At 50.3% G+C, this 16694-nt stretch overlaps 1 protein-coding gene across 6 annotated transcripts in view; it reads left to right on the top strand.

The window, feature by feature from the left end:
* The window catches only part of SLC13A3 (solute carrier family 13 member 3), a 76959-nt gene that overhangs the window by 55339 nt on the left and 4926 nt on the right, over positions 1-16694 (top strand). For 4 of the 6 annotated variants that reach the window (XM_023626647.2, XM_023626648.2, XM_070247859.1 and 1 more), the window contains 3 exons: positions 3041-3138; positions 7552-7664; positions 14440-14601. In XM_023626647.2, coding sequence (XP_023482415.2) covers positions 3041-3138; positions 7552-7664; positions 14440-14601 — 373 coding nt within the window. Of the gene's footprint in view, positions 1-3040; positions 3139-7551; positions 7665-14439; positions 14602-15885; positions 16351-16694 lie in introns of those variants that run through there. The other 2 variants (XM_070247862.1, XM_070247861.1) reach the window with 1 other exon arrangement.

Here is a 16694-nt window from a genome sequence, read left to right as displayed (position 1 = left end):
TGAGCCCTCGTCTAGGGGGCCGACCTCAAGGGTTTGAGTGAAAATGATAGCAGCGGAGATGGAGCAGTCAAGATATAATCAAAGTTAGAAACGATGGGACATGCTGCTGGGTTGGATTGGGGGCACGAGGAGAGGAGCACCTGCATAGATGGTGGTTAGTTGGAGAAGAACATTCTTTGGGGGGATTGGGGTGGCTCGTCAACAATTGTATTTTGGACTGGGTTTAGACTTAGCAAGTCTAAGATGTCTTTCAAATACTGCAGTGGACACTTGGATATGCCAGCCTGGAGCTCAGAGGTGTCAGGTTGCAGATATAAATTGGGGGGTCATGATATAAATTTGGGATTTAAATCGCCGGGAATGGATGGGCTCAGGTAGGGAAAGTATAGGGATGGCGTGGAAGACTCTGAGGAACCCTGACACCTGGGAGCTGGGTGGAGGAGACTGAGCCATCAGGGCGGTGGAGAAGCGGTCAGCGAGGTGGGAGGAAGACCTGGAGACACGGACTAGCCAAGGCCGAGAGAGGGGAGTGGTTTAGGAAAGAGCCAGTGGACAGCTGTGTCAACTTCTGGTGTGAGTCAGAACGTGATGAGAAGGGCGATGTGTCCTCTGGATTTGTGCAGATCTAATGGTTTTGATCAGCACCATCCAACAGAGACAGAATGTGAGCCATATATGTAGTTTAAAACTTGTTAGTAGTCACATTAAAAAGTCCAATGAAACGGATGAAATTAATTTTAATAATCTGTTGTATTTTACACTGTATTATTTCAACACGTAGCCTATATAATAAATTATTATTGAGATGTTTACGTTCCTTTTTCCATAGTAGGTCTCCAAAGTCTGGTGTGTACTGTACACGTACAGCTCATCTCAGTTTGGTCTTGCCACCGTTCCTGTGTCCACGGGCCATGTGTGGCTGTGGCTGCCAGGCTGGATAGAGCAGCTCTGCACGCTCCGCCCTCGAGCCCCAGACTCCCTCTCATAAATGGGGGATATGAGTTCTGCTCTCATGAGGGAGAAACGATATAATTTCATGGAGCCAGGAGAAGTAGCTCTTATCACCCTTCTCTTATTTTTCCAAAATGTAGCTGCTCTGCTATTTTTTCAGACTAAAAATGGGTGTTATAAACATTCCAGCAACACAAAGAAACCTAGAATCTCAGTCTCCAGTTCTGATATACATCTTTTCTGACTTAAAAAAATGCCCATCCGGGAACTTCTCTGCATCTCGATTGCACTGGTGGTCGCAGGACCGTGTGCATTAGTCAAAACTCATGTAACGAATCCTGAAAGCCGGTGCATTCTGTTGCATGTTAATTATACTTCAATGAAATGAATTTTAAAAACACATGTCAACTAGCTAAAAGGAAACCTAGCTAAACAGAAGATTTTTTAACAGAAATCCGATTACAGTACACATGTTATCGGTGACCTGCTTTTTTCTTTTTTAATTATAAAAGTTATGCATACTCAGGAGAAAATTCAAACAATGCTGAATTGAAAAAGTAAAAGTTGCCCTTCATCGACCCTCTGTCCCACTCCCCAGAGATGATCGCAATGAACAGGCTGCTGTGTAACAATCCAGATACACGGACACACACACGTATTAACGCATGCACACAGACATCTGTGTACACGGATAACAAAACATTGGAAAATACTTAATGTGATCATGGGCGACTTGCTCTTTCTGACCTCCTTCATTCTTTTTAAACACTGCATAGTATTGTATGGAATGGGAGTATCTTCATTTAACGAAGTCCTTTTTGGATTGTGTCCAATACTACAAATAAAAACTTGCTTTTTAATTTACAGGGTATCTTGGTTGTATTTGTATGTCAGTACATAAAGATGATATTATCTTATATTTTAAGAAACAGAAGTAGGGTATTTTATTATATATATTATTATATATACATTATATACACAATTTATTGAAGCATGTGCCTGCTAAAAATCTTCCATTTTTTTTACTCTTGCTGGTAATGCACATCCCAGTACGTAATCTGTGTGCAGGAGTCTAGTTATTTCCTGAGCATAAATTCCTAGAAGTACGATAACTGGATCAAGGGGTTTTCACATGCAAAGCATTGAAACCTGCTGCCAGCTGCCCTCCAGAAGATTAAACCACTTTATTTTCCCACCACCCGTATATGTTTCCCGACATCCTCAGTAGGTATTATCACCCTTTTCAAGTTTTGCTGTCTGTTAGCAGACGAATGACACTGCATTATGTTTTGGTTTATAGTTCTCGAATATAGTGGCATGGACCATCTTTTCCAGTTTCTTGGCCATCAGATACTCTTCTTCCCAAATGCATGGGCTGAAAGGGCTTTTGTTGGCAGTTGGCTGTGTGCTTCATTGAACTTGGAGCCAGAAAATCTGGGTTCGATGCCCATCTCCTCCAGGGACCGTGGTCTGGCCTCCAGCAAGTTGCTTCTGTTCTCCGAGCCTCAGATTCCTCATCTGAAATGGAAGATTTTTAGCCTGCCCCCAGGGCTGTTTCTGAGACTTCTGTGAGCTTCATGTCTCCACAGGACACGTCGTGGACCCTTGAAAGGTTGTCGTTGGGTTTTGAGGGGCTGTGAACGCCATCTGTACACTGCTGGTGTGAATGGGCTGCATCTTTGTGTAGTAAGCTGCCCGTGCCAGGAGGAATTCAAGCAGAAGCTGAACAAATACATATAGGGCTCTTTCAGGAGCCCCAGTTATGATGATTTGTGGGGGTTACACAGACCCCAGCATGCTGTGGCTCTCAGATTCTTCCCTGTTTGGTCATGTCCACCTTCCTAGTGTCCTTGAATTAGGAGGAGAAGCGTTGGTTCAGCTGGAGCTGGGGATAAAGGGATAAAGGGCTTTTGCATCCACGAGTGGTTGCCTCCAAGCTGAATGCGTGCAGGAGGAATCCAGTGGCCTCCAACAATGCCCCCTTCACAGCAGGCCTAATTCCCTTCCACAAATCCTCATTTGCAAATCTGCCAAACCCCAGCCTGCTGAGATGCCTGGGGTCACATGCTTTGGGGCCTTGTCATTGTAGGTTTCTTTCGGATGCTGTCACCGGTGTGACCATTGTCATCATCTTGTTCTTCTTCCCATCCCAAAGGCCATCTCTCAAGTGGTGGTTTGACTTTAAAGGTAAGGCGGTCAAGGCTGGGGTGTGGGTGGACTCAGCGAGGTCCTGGAGCATGGTAATCAGTGGCCTGGAGGCGGGGCCCACGCCTGGGACCGGACAGCCCCCATGTACCAACCACGTGGTCCTGCTTGCTCCTCTTCCCCTGCCTGAGCATTTACCTTGTCTGGGCCTTTAGGGGAGCCAGAGATGACAGTCCCAGGCAGGGGTTAGCAACTGCAGTGCGCTGGCCCAAATCCAGCCAGCTGTCTGTTTATGGACAGCCCATGAGCTATGAATGGCTTTCACATTTTTTAACGGTTGAAAGGAATTAAAAGTAAAATATTTCATGACTTGTGAACATTACATGAAATTTAAACGTCAGTGTCCATAAATAAAGTTTTTAATTTCTTCAAGAGAAATTTGTGGACATTTATTTTCTTTAGGTATGTAAGTACCTCCACAGTAGCCTAGATTTTACCTCCTTTTTTTTTTTAAGGATTGGCACCTGGGCTAACAACTGTTGCCAATCCTTTTTTTTTTTTTCTGCTTTATCTCACCAAACCCCCCCTGTACACAGTTGTATATCTTAGTTGCAGATCCTTCTAGTTGTGGGATGTGGGACGCCGCCTCAACGTGGCCTGATGAGGGGTGCCATGTCCGCGCCCAGGATCCGAACCCTGGGCTGCTGCAGCGGAGCGCGTGAACTTAACCACTCGGCCACGGAGCCGGCCCCATGCCTCTTTTTGTCTTGGGTTTTGGCTCGCAAAGCCCAAAATATTTACGTTCTGGTGCTTTATAGGAAAACTTTGCTGCCCCCCGGGCCCAAGGCAGGAGTTGCAAGTGGGTTGCCCACGAGTCAGACACGAAAATCTCAAACTGGGTTTAAAGGAACAGGAAGTGGTGGGGACTGAGGCCAAACTGCCGAAAGGCGTTCAAATTCAGCTTAAAAGAATCACGGAGCCCTCCAAGCCGGACGACTGAGGGCTGGCCTACAGGGGGCCGCTGTGGCCACGTGGGGTTTCCAGCAGGTGTCTGCCAGAAGAACGGGCTGCCATCTGCCGCCTGCGACAGGCTGCCCCCGGCTGAGCTCCAGCAGGGGCGGTGGGATGAACACTGGACCAGGACTCAGGAGATAGGGTCGTAATCTATTTTCTGTTGTTGAAAACAATAGGTTATTATGCAGGATTGGTCCAGTTTGGGAGGAGTGGGGGTCTGGGGCAGGGAGTGCCTTGTAAGGATCAGTAGGGGACGATTCCTCAGGGCGCCATAGTCAGTCTGTGTGACAGAGCTGGACCTCGAGGAGGCTAGACCTGGGATCAGGGAGGCTGAGGGCTTTTGGACTCTGCAGGCTCCATTTCCGCTTCTCTCTCTTACTTCTAACTGGCTTTCCTCACCATCCACTCTGTGTATCAGTTGTTGGTCTCTTCATAGTTCCTACTGCCTCTTAGCTGTTGCGTCTTTATAGCTTCTGCTTCACTATACTTCTCGCTTTTTTATAACTTCTGTTTCCTTAGAGCGAGCTACGGAAGCTGTGGAAGTGGGTACCCAGAGGGAGTGGGCATTGCCAGAGAGAAAGGAAGTGGCTGAGACCATCCTTTCTAGTGCGCAGCACTCAGTGCTCATCTGGAGCCTCAGAGAGTGGTTTCCCTGGAGAGACGGTGACTTGCTCAAGGTCACACCACTAGTTAAGAAGAGCCAGGATGTAGAACGCAGGCCGCCAGGCCAACCTTGGTTTTCTTGTTAGACCCACTCTCTTCCATTCCTCTGTGGGTCTGGGTCGCACTTGTGTTTCTCCCACTTTGTGGTCACTCACCAAGTGTTGATGCAGCGGCTGCTGTGTGCCGGCCCTGCGCTTGTGGTTGATGTAATGACAGTGATGGTGATAGCATCCACTTCCTCTCTGCCCAGCAAGCTCTTCCTCCAGATATCCACATGGCTCGCTCCATCCCCCTCTCAGACTCTATCCAAAGGTCACCTCCCCAGCGAAGCCTTCCCTGACTGCACCATCTAGAAAAGCACCTCTGCTTTGTCATCTTCTCTTTACCCTGTTTTCTTTTTCCTCGTAGCACATAAAATTTCCTGACATTATATATTTATTGGTGTATCACCTGCCTCCCTTGCGGGAATGTAAGTTCTCCGAAGGCAGCCATTTTCTCTGTTTTGGCCACTTCTGTATCCCCAGCGTCTAGAAGAGTGCCTGACATATGATAAGTCCCCAATACATATGTGTTAAATGAGTGACCGAGGACTTGCTCTGGGCCACACCCGTGCTGAGCCCTTTGCACACGTGGGCCCATTTTATCTTCCCAATAGGTCTCTGAGGAGGTGCTATTGCTCCCTTTTTCAGATGAGGACACTGAGGCTCAGAGAGGTCGAGTCACTAGCCCAAGTCGCATAGCTGATGGGCAGAGCCAGGATTCAAATCTAGTTCAGCTTCAAACCTGTGCTTTCAGCCATGGCTCTAGATAGCCAGCGGGCAAAGTGGAGCTGGACTGGAGGAATTCAGGGAGATGGAGGCTGTGCTTATAAGAAATAGTGGCGAGGGTGTGGATGGATGGGAAGATAGTAAAGACGATAACCGCTAACGTTAATGACTGAGTGCTTACTGATGGTGAGCAGTCTTATAAGCACTCGCCATTTAACTCGCTTCTTCTGCATTATGTTAAACCCACATTCGGGACCTTTTCTCTCCCCCTGTCCCACCCTTACGGGCTATTTGGGTCAAGTCACTTTCCTTTTTCAGACTTGCTGCCTCTTTAATGAAATCATATTTTATCACCTGAAGGCGCAGGGCTGGCTCTCCCTCCCTCCCCCGCTGGCTCTTCCAGTTCTGGGCTTCCCTGTAGGTTGCATTGGGCCCAGGAATCCCCAGGCTGTGTGCAACATCTGAACCGTGTGTACATGCCTGTCGGCTGCGTGCCAGCTAGCGGAGGGACGTCACTAAGTAACTGATTGATTGATTGATTGATTGATTTTGTGAGGAAGATTAGACCTGAGCTAACATCTGCCACCAATCCTCCTCTTTTTTCTGAGGAAGACTGGCCCTGAGCTAACATCCATGCCCATCTTCCTCTACTTTATATGTGGGACGCCTACCACAGCGTGGCGTGCCAAGCGGTGCCGTGTCGGGATCCGAACTGGCGAACCCCAGGCCGCCGAAGCGGAATGTGTGAACTTAACCGCTGCGCCACCAGGCCAGCCCCACTGAATAACTTTTATTGTCTTTATTTTCTGACTGTAAACTTTTGTTTTAGATAAGCACAGTGTAAAATTTGGAAAAAGCTGGAAAGGAGAAATAAAATGTCAGTGGTTGCGTAACCAGAAACTGTCCTGAGAGATGGGGACCCGCCTTGAATGAGCTGGGCCTGTCCTGCCCGCCTCCCGGTGGCAGCCTGCAGTGACAAGTTCCATTTCAGAAGTGTTTACTCTGCACCAGGCACTGGGTTAAGTGTGTCACAAACGTTACTTGGCAGGTATTTATGGAGTGACTGACAGGTGCCAAGCAGTGTTCTAGACACTGGGGATACAGCTGTGAGCCAAACAGAAATGTCCCTGTCCCCCTGTGGCTCCACCACGGCCTCGTCATGGCTCACAAGGACCCTCGGGTGCTGTCATTGTGCCTTGTGTCGGCTGAGGAAATGGGGCTCAGAGTGGCAAGGTCACGTTTCAAGGGCACGCAGAGAGCCAGCCCAGGACGCTCCGTCTCCGGGACCATGTCCCTGACGCAGGGCTGGTGGACCACAGCCCCCGGCCACATCTGCTGCCACTTGCTTCATAAAGAGGGTTTCCTGGGAACGTGGCCACGCCCGTTGGTGCATATCCTGACTCTGGCTGCCTTCACGTTATGATGGCAGCCTGGCTGCAACTGGCTTACAAAGCCTCGATGGTTTTCCCTCTAACCCTTTACAGAAACTTTGCAGACCCCCTCTTCTAACCACCGCACACACTGCTGCTTTTAGGGAAATACGCATCATCCCGTGACCCCAGGGCCAAAGGCTCCCTGAGCTTCTGTTCTCCTGAATCTGCTTCGTCTTTTCTCCTCTCTGCACACATTCGATTACAAAGAGAGCCTCTTCTCTTGTAATCAGCATGAAAGTAGCACTTACCCAGAAGGCCAGCGTGAGATTCAGAGGATGCCCTGCACGAGGAGGGCCTGGTTCCAGGGCACCGTAAAGAACGGGAGCCGTGAAAACTATTTTCATTCTGGAAGAGCAGGCGCCCCCTCATGCCGCTTGGGGGTTTTCCCCTGAATCTCCCCAGTCGGACACCAGACCCAAACTGTGGCTTCCTGGAGACCCCCGGGTGTCCCCAGCAAGGTGGGCTGCAGGCCTGGTGTCTCCTCCTCAGGCTCAGTGTCCTGAGTGGGTGTCAGGGCCCCTTCTGTCCAGTGGGGAACGGTGTCCCCTCATCAGGCTGAATGTCCTCTCTCCACCCAGCTCCCAACACAGAGACGGAGCCCTTGCTGACGTGGAGGAAGGCGCAGGACACCGTGCCCTGGAACATCATCCTGCTCCTGGGAGGGGGCTTCGCCATGGCCAAGGGCTGTGAGGTAAGCGTGCAGGGGGCCGAGGAGCTCACAGTGAGCGTACCACTAACACGATCCCTGATAGTATCACGACTCGAGGGTTTTGTGGGCACAGAGGAACACCATGGGGTCCTTCCCCCGTGCCAAGACTGTTCAAGGTGCTTGACATATATTAACTCCTTTCAACCTCCCAACAAGCCTATGAGGTAGATGCCATTGTTATCTCTACTCTCTAGATTAAAAAACTGAGGCACAGAGAGGTAAAGTAGCTTGCCCAAGGTCACACAGCTGTGTACTCAGGATTAGAATCCAGGTAGTGTGGCTCTAGTGTCTATGCACTTAATGCTGTGATATAAATGTTAGATATTGTTAATATTAGCTAATTAGAGTTATTATGAATGTTATTCGAGGGCGCTGTGAGCTCCAAGGCAGGGCTGGGGCTAGAGTGAGTGAGGGGCCACTGAGAGTGTGGGATTTCAGGAGACGCTGGCTCTCAGGGTTGTCGGGCAAGGGCACTGTGGCCAGCCCTGCTCAGAGGACATGCAGCCTCAGTGTCCATCCGACATGTATGGTAACAGAATATCTCATTTAATCCTCACGCTGACCCTAGGGGCTAGGTAACATTTTTATCCCCGTTTTACAGATAGGAAAACTGAGGCATGGAAAAATTAAACACCTCCCTTAAGCTCATACAGTTGCAGTCTGCTTAGAGGCTGGGGTTCGAACTCCAGTTGATCTGATTTCAGAGTCCAGGATCCTCCTGGCTCTCTCTCTAGAATTCCCAAGTGCCCGGCGCTGCTTGAAGTGTTCTGCCAACGCTGACCGCGTGAATCTTCCTCAACCCCACGGAAGGAAGTGCTGCCGCTGTCGAAGACGAGGAAACTGAGGCAGCGTGCGGCTGATAGCTTGTCTGTGTTTGCGTGGCCGGGACATGGCAGAGCCGGGATTGGAGCCTAAGCTCATGAGGCTGTGCCGCAGCCACCGCTCCATCTCGCTGTGTGAGCCACAGCAGGCAAACCACAGCCAATTAAGGACCGATCTGAACTTAGGTGAAGGAAGCCGGAAATTACTTCTCAGATGGCTTTCTTCTTTAATTCAATTTTAATTTTCAAGTTTCAAATAGTGTTACAGTGAAGACACCTGTCAAGGTGGACGCTGCTCAGAAGCCCAGGCTTGGGGATCCGAGTACCCAGCTCTACCACTGCTCGCTGGGGCCCTTCGGGCAGGTTCCTTCGCCTCTCTGGGCACCAGTGTTCTCACCCGCGAATTGAGGATCGAAGTCCGTACTCTGGGGGGTTGTTGGAAGTAACTGAAGAAGATAATAACTAATGCAAATAGGAAGTGCTGTGAGCTGCTGTGCCTTCTCTCTAACCCTCCCCCACGGTGACTGCAGGTCTGGCTGCAGGAAGCCGCTCCGAGATGGGCATTAGCGATGGGGGGTCATTAGGTTGTGCCCTTGAGGTCACCCCCTGCGGAAGGAGGAGGAAGGAAGCAGGAGAGGGAGAGGGAGGGGTGGAGCCGCGAGGACGAGGACAGAGACTTTGTCACCTCTGCAGGGGGCGCCGAGCTGAGCCAGCCTGCAGACACTCTGGTGGGTCCACGTGGCATGCCGGGCCCTTGTATGCCCCTCCATCAGTCTGCGGGTGTGAGCCCCAGGAGGGGTGCGACCTTGGGCAAGACGACCCCAGGGTCTGAGACAGCCCCTGGGGCTGACCGTGTAGGTCATCTGCTGCCCTACTCCCTGCCCTGGGGCGAGGAGCTCACCGAGGGGGTCTGGGTGGCACATTCAGGTTCTCTACACAGCTACTCTTTTTTATGAAATAGATTTTAATTTTATTCCTTTTTCCAATAAATAACACGTCTGATGGTACAGAGTTCAAAAGGAGCAAAAGGATAGATGAGCAAAGGTAGTTTTGATTTCCATTTTGGGAACCCCAAGGGCCAGAAAGGTTAAGGGACTGATTCTGGGTAACACAGCTCATAGGTAGCAGAGTTGGGATTTGAACTCGCCTCTGTCTGACTCTTCTCCCTACTGCCTCCTACCGGGGATATATCAGGGAAGGCTTCCCGGAGGAAGTGACACGTTACCCAGGTCTTGAGGAGGCCATGCAATGCAGCAGTAGAAAGCGTGGGCTGTGGAATCAGACCATCTGGGCTGGAGTCGCAGATCTTCCACCTCTTAGCTGTGTGCCTCAGTTTCCTCATCTGTAAAATGGGAACAACAGTGGTGCCCATCTCGTAGAGTTGTTACAATTATTAAATGAGTCGATTCACCTGGAAAACTTAGAACGTATCCCGGTGGAGCTGGTGATTATAATTGGATGTTGGGGAAAAGGAGCAGTCAGAATCGAGGAGGAGCATCTAGGCGGAAGTGGTGCCATTTACTGAGAGATACGAACCTAGCCTGACCCTGAGGGGCACGGCAGAAGGGGCTGACCCCACACCTAGTGGCTTCTCCGAGCTCAGGGTGAGTGGGCAAAGCCCGGTTCCTCAGTGGGGTTGGCGGGCTGCAGCCGTGGGGGGCTGGGCCGCAGGCCCGCCGAGCGTGCTGGAGGCCCGCCTGGCGCCTGGCCCGGCCCCGGGCAGCCGGCTGGGATTTCTGTTCAACAAGGGCTTTGTGTGGCAGCTGCCCCTTCCTCCAGCCCCTGCTGGTACCACCCTGCCCGGGCAGCGCCGCCGGCCCCAGGAGGGACCGGAATGCTCACGGCACAGCCTGCACCCCAGCCCCTGCCCAGTGTCCTCAGCAGGCCCCAGCAGCCTCTTGGGGCTTAGGGGTCCTTGAGTGGTCCATGGTGAGCCTGGGTGCCTGGGCTCCCCATGCTGGTTCTGAAGGGCTGGAAGCAGATCCCAGTGCTTACTCTGCGCTTGGGCAACTCGCTTAAACCCGGCGAGTGTCCTCACTGCGGTTTTCTCCTGCTGCAAAACTGCCCATGACTTGCCATATATTTAGACTCTAGCCTGAAGGCTTCCATTGGCCCATACAAGGCCCAGCACGGCCTGACCCCTGCCTACCTCCCTGATGTCGGCTCCTACCTCTCTCCCCTCGCTGACTCCCCTCCAGTCCCACTGGCCCCTTAATGTTGCTCAGTCACACTAGACTCATTCGCACCCCAGGACCTTTGCATCTGCTTTCTTTCTGTGGAGTGCTCTTCCCTGAGATCTCTGAGTCCTCACCCTTCAGGTCTCAACTCCAAAGTCACCAATGCCAAGAGGCTCTCCTCGGCCGCCATGTCTATAGTCTCTCTTCACAGTTGCTTTCCCTCTTATCACCCAGCTCATGCTGCATCTACCCCCCATATTATCTTGTTCATTTGTTTATTTGTGTCTCTCTTACAAGAATGTAAGCCCCATGAGGGCAAGATCGTATCTGTCTTACCCACCACTGTTCCAGGCATCTGGAAGAGTCCTGGAGCATGACGTGCTCGCTCAGTAAATATTTGTCGGACGTAACCCATGAGATGGCTGTTTTGAGGACTGATGACGTGATGGGTGGACAGTGTCCCGCCCAGGGCCAATCCCTACCAGGTGCTAGACCAGAGCCGCTGTCAACCTCACGGCTTCTCTTGTTATAACCTTACTCTCTGGTGGATGAGAAATTGGTCTTATTCTGACACCTTTGTGTATGTCTCATTTCATCTCCACCACGACAAACTTATCTACAAATGGATTGAGGTTGTGGAAGCTTGATATTCCAACCCTAGAGCAAGTCATTTCACTGATTTGGGCAAATCACCACCTGTCTGTGCCTCAGTTTCTTCAACCATAAAATGGACACAATTATACTCCTTATTTCATGGAGTGTTGTGAAGATTAAGTAAGGTGATGTCAGCAAAGTACTTAGAAGAACGCCCAGCACAGAATAAGTGCTATATTAAGCATTCTTTAAATTAAATAAACAATAATAATCCATATTCGGTGCTTACTATGCACAGGAACTGTTTTTACGTGTACTCATTTAATCCTTACCGCAACCCCTTGAAGAAATCAAGGAACAGAGACGTTCATTAATTTGCCCAAGGTCACACAGCTTGCAAACCGTACAGCAGTTGGAATGTTCATGCAAGTGCATGAAGTCTTCTCTTTTTTCTTCCCTTTAATCAAATTCACTGACTTTCTACTTAACTGTCATACAGAGCTGTACACACGCAGCTGAGCCGACGTGTTTTATGAGCCTTGTAAGAGGTGTCTGAGGGCGTCTTCTATTGAGATCTCAATCTTAAACATTGAGCTCAAACCATAACACCCTCCTTGTAAGATGCGACCCTACTATAAATCAGAGAGATCAGATAGAGAGGCCCCATTTGAAGTGGGGAAGGAGCCAGGAGAGGAGGGCATCATCCTCCAGCTCAGCCTCCCCCTCCCATCCTGCAGGGTGGCCCCCGGCACCTCTTGGCACCTTCGAGGGCCATCAAGGAACACAGTTTGACAACCATGGCGCTGGACGATTTCTGAGTGTTCCGCCACCTTTGGCATCTCGCGACTCAATGCTGCTAAAGGCTGGTGGCATGTACTGGGCACTTACTAAGTGCTTTATAGGTTTGTTCCTTTTCTCCCAATGATAACCCTCTGGGACGGGCACTGTTATATCCTGGTTTACAAATAAGGAAACTGAGTCACAGAGAGGTTAAGTTTCTTGGCCAGGATGACACAGCCAGGAGGGATTAAAGCAGGGAACAAGCTTAGTGTGACTCCGAAGCCCTTTCTTTCTCCTTGTCCTCTGGCCGTGCCGTCTCTGACCTTGCCTTTTGCTGGTCCTGGAGTCCTGGGACGTTACTGTGTTGTCTGCCTCCAAGGAAACGGAGCTTCTGATTCCTAAGAGAATGGGCAAGTGCAGATGAAGCCCTTTCAAGTCCCCAAGGGAACCTCAGGCAGTTGGGGGTTCCGCTGTCTCAGGAAGCTGCCAGAACTCCCTCCGCCTGCAGAAGCTGAGCCCAGGCCCTGAGTGGCTGCTTGGACGTTGGCTGGAAGGCCGCCACCCAGAGGCCCGGCCACGGGGAAGCTCTGGGCTTCTCATTCATCCACAGCATTAATATTCGTCCTCCCCAGCCCCTCTCCATTTAATTGCACACACTGCGTCGGCCTCTGAGAAAACCAGTGGCCCCATTTTTCCTTGCAGGCTTCCCTGGGCGGGGGCTTCGACTCTGCCACATGCCGCAGTTTCTAGGCTATCAGACTCACAGTGCACATGTAAAAGAAACACTGTAATTTTACAAGGTCTCTTCTAGGGAAAGATATTTTTAAGCGTTTACTATTCGTTCATGGAAGGTAACTTTTCAGTCAAATTGTAGGGACAAGTGTATTATTTTATTTATGTAAAAATATGCACTGTATTCTAGAATCCACTATGGAATTTGAAGTTCTGGGTAAGCTGTAAATTTTCTGTCAAACAGAAAAGAACCGTAGAAAGTTTCTTTGATAAACGGAAGTGTACTGGTCCCCGAGGATGCTGGGTTGATGAAAGGGCTCGGGGAGACATACATTTGGCTCTCAATGTTAGGGGCTAACCCAGCTCTGCCCTGGCTCAGCATCAAGCCCATGGCTTTGTTATCTTTGTTAAGAGAACAACCTGCAGGATGTCCCTTTGTAGCTTTATGGCGATCCTGCTGCATGGCACCACCAAGGGGCCGCCTTGAGCGCCGTTTTACATCTTCAGCTCTGCCACTCTGGGGTCATAACGAGGGTGTGTTGGACTCCAGGTCATTAAGGACACACTGGATGGGGGCGGTGGTGGGGGAGAGTATACATGCCATATACTCGTGAGTGGAGAAACTCCTGGAGAAGTCAGGAGAGAAAGCGTGGAGGTGATTCTGCAGCATCGATGGCAGGGGGGAGTCTGCAGCCAGGGAGGGGACAGCCTAATTGGTCCTTTCCCTGTCCTGGGGGCTACGGTCAGCTCTGGGCATTGCTCTTCATGAAGAGGGGCAGTGACAGACCGGCGTGTCCAGAGGGAGGTGCTGGGGACGGGAGCTCTGCGGGAGCACGTCAGCTGACAGGAGCACCCGCCCCGAGTGTGGAACACACCTCAGTCATTACTTTCGGGGACCGCGGGCAAGTCACAAAAACTTTGCCAGGCTCAGTTTCCTCCTCTGTAACACAGGGATTAACGGCTCCTTATGGGGTGGTTCAGAGGAGTCAGGAGATACGCGTGCAGGTGCCCGGCGCCCCCAGGAGCCTCAGTAATGGCGATTCTTAGGATAATAAATAACACAGTGTCAATAATGGCAATATTTGTGTTATCATTGTACTAATCATCCTTATTATTGATCATAAATATCTTTATTATTCATAATCATTGATAATGTATTTGAGATATATCTGATACATGTTTTATATTATCTGATATATAGTATATCTTGTATATATATTATACACTTGATGTGTGTTGATATATAATTACAAGATTAATATTTGTATAAATGATTGTGTTAGTATTTTTGTAATCAGTAACCATCGTTGGAGGAACAGGAAGATTTATCAGAGAGGGTCCAGTTCCCCTCTGCCCCCTCAAGTTAGAGCTAGGGGTGCTAGGACCAAGTGGATAGTTTGAGCCCCAGGCCTGCAGAGTCTGGAGCAGAGAGCAGTTCAAGAAGCAGAGAAGCTGGTTTAAGTCCAGGGTCAAATGTGTGACCTTGGGCAGGTCACTTGCCCGCTGGGAACCTCAGTGGACCTGTGTGTGAAGGGGTGCGGTTGTCCTCGCTGTGAGAACCCCAACCCTCCCTCCTGGGCCCAGCCCTCAGTGGTGGCAGCTGGGGGTGGGCTGGGGAGTGGAGTGGTGCACCTTGTCTCCTGCCCTCCGCAGGAGTCGGGGCTGTCCACGTGGATCGGCGGGCAGCTGCACCCCCTGGAGAACGTGCCGCCCGTGTTGGCCGTGCTGCTCATCACCGTGGTCATCTCCTTCTTCACCGAGTTTGCCAGCAACACGGCCACTATCATCATCTTCCTGCCCGTCCTGGCGGAGCTGGTGAGGGTCTTATGGGGAACTGGGGGGTGGGGAGGAACACCCTTCCCCGGACACAGGTTCAGAAATGGCTCCCCCGCCACCCAGAGCTCCATCAGGGGCTACAGTGGTCACTGCTCTCTCCCAAAACACGTGAAAGTGTCAGAACCGTGACTTTTTCAAAAACACTATTTTATCTTTCTTTAAGAAATGCATAAATAGGGTAAATATTTTCAAAGTGCACCAAATTCCTTCCTTTGGGAAAAGTAACCCCTGGTGACATGGAAAGTTTTCTAGGAAAATACAAATTACCAAATTTGGATTAAGAAGAAGTAGAAAATCTGAATAGACAAATAACCACAGGAGAATCTCGCACGACAGGCAAAGCCCCGGCCCGCTCTAGCGCAGGCGTTCTCAGCCCTGCTGACACTGGGGCAGAGAATTCTCTGCTCTGTGGGGCTGTCCTGTGCATTGTAGGATGGTTAGCAGCGTCCCTGATCTCTGACTCCTCGAATGCCCAAAGCACCACCCTAACTGGTGGTAATCCACAATGTCTCTCAACACTGCCAAGGGTCCCCTGGGGGAACAAAATCGTCCCCAGTTGAGAACCACTGCTCTAACAACTACCAGGCCCAGAGGACTGGCGAAGGTGAGAGCCAGCAGCATTCAGGGAACAGACAGCTCCTACTGAGTGCTCCAGAGCACAGAGATGGAGAAGGCCGATCAGTCCAGGTACAGGCTTAGCAAAACCCTGACACGGAAACCAAACAGGAGAGCAAAGGAAAGAAAGCCAGACCCCGATCCCGCAGGTAAAGAAAGATGCAGAGCAACCTGAATCCAGCATCGGGTGAAAGGAAGCATAGGTCACGGGCACGCAGAGTCTATCCCGGGAATTTCCAGACTGATTAGCATTAGAAACTATCAGCATGGTTTTATATTGAAATAGATTAAAGAAGGCCAAACCATATGATTATTGCAATAGAATCCAAAATTGATAAAATGAAATTCAGTGTTGCAAGCATATGCTTTGCATGCAAACAGTGTTAAACCAGGCACACTTATCTGAACCACTCTGGTTTTGTTTTCTTGTTTGCTTTGTTATGCATCAATTTATAAGGGAAATCACACTGTATTAGCACACAGAGGTATACTTCTTCACTGACTGGAGAGCATTCCATTATGGGTGGATGGTTGTCGATTTTCTGAAGCAGTCTTCTACGGATGGACATTTAGGTTGTTTCCAGCTCTGCTGCTATCCAGCAGTGCTGCCTGGACCTTCCCTGTCTGTGCGCCTTTTATTATTTCTAGGTAAATTCCTGGAGCTGAGATCGCTGGATCAAAGAGCATGCGCATGTACAATTTTGTCAGACATGGGCAAATCGCCCTCCGAAGTGGCCATGCCATTTTACAGTCCCGCCGGCAGGGTGGGGCGGGGTCCCCTTGCCTTGCTAAGTGTGGTTGGATTCAATCACATCCTCCCCACAATCTGGGGGACCCGGCAATCGAGAGAGATGGGGTGCCATGGGGTGCTATGGGGAGGGGAGGGAGAGACCCAGCGGGGTCTGCAGGGGCAACTTTTGCTGGAGAAGACGCGAGCAAACGGCACATTCTTCTAAATGTTGCTCATCATCAAAATCAAAATCAAAATCAAAACATTTGATATGTAAGGGGGTGATTTTAGTTCTTTTTGAGAAAATTTATATGCTTTGAGTTGCAAAAATTCCCCAGAGGGGCCAAAAATGTCCTATCTTAAATAAAATGCTGGAGAACTGATCAACGTGGATTGCAGGCGAATACATATGTCATTTGGGGGTGGTGACAAACTGGTGGCCCACTGACTGAGGCCAGCCCACAGACATGTTTGCTTGATCCACACAGTCTTAGGAATTTGGAAATGCTTGCCAACAGGCGCTATCGTGAGCTCTCTGTAGCTCTGAAACCAGGTGAGTCTGCAACTAAACGTGCCGGAGGCCAGCTGTTCAGGCTCGCTGAGAGGAGGACCAGGCAGGGGACTTTCAGAGCCGTGGTCCCTGGACCAGCCACATCAGCATCACCTCGGGACTTGTTAGAAAAGCACGTTCTTGGAGCCACCCCAGACCCGTGGAGTCAGCAGCTCT

Source organism: Equus caballus, chromosome 22 (genome assembly GCF_041296265.1).
Source record: "Equus caballus isolate H_3958 breed thoroughbred chromosome 22, TB-T2T, whole genome shotgun sequence".
In the NCBI taxonomy this organism is placed as follows: domain Eukaryota; kingdom Metazoa; phylum Chordata; class Mammalia; order Perissodactyla; family Equidae; genus Equus; species Equus caballus.
Note: the sequence above shows the minus strand (reverse complement) of the source record. Positions and strands in the feature narration are given on the sequence as shown.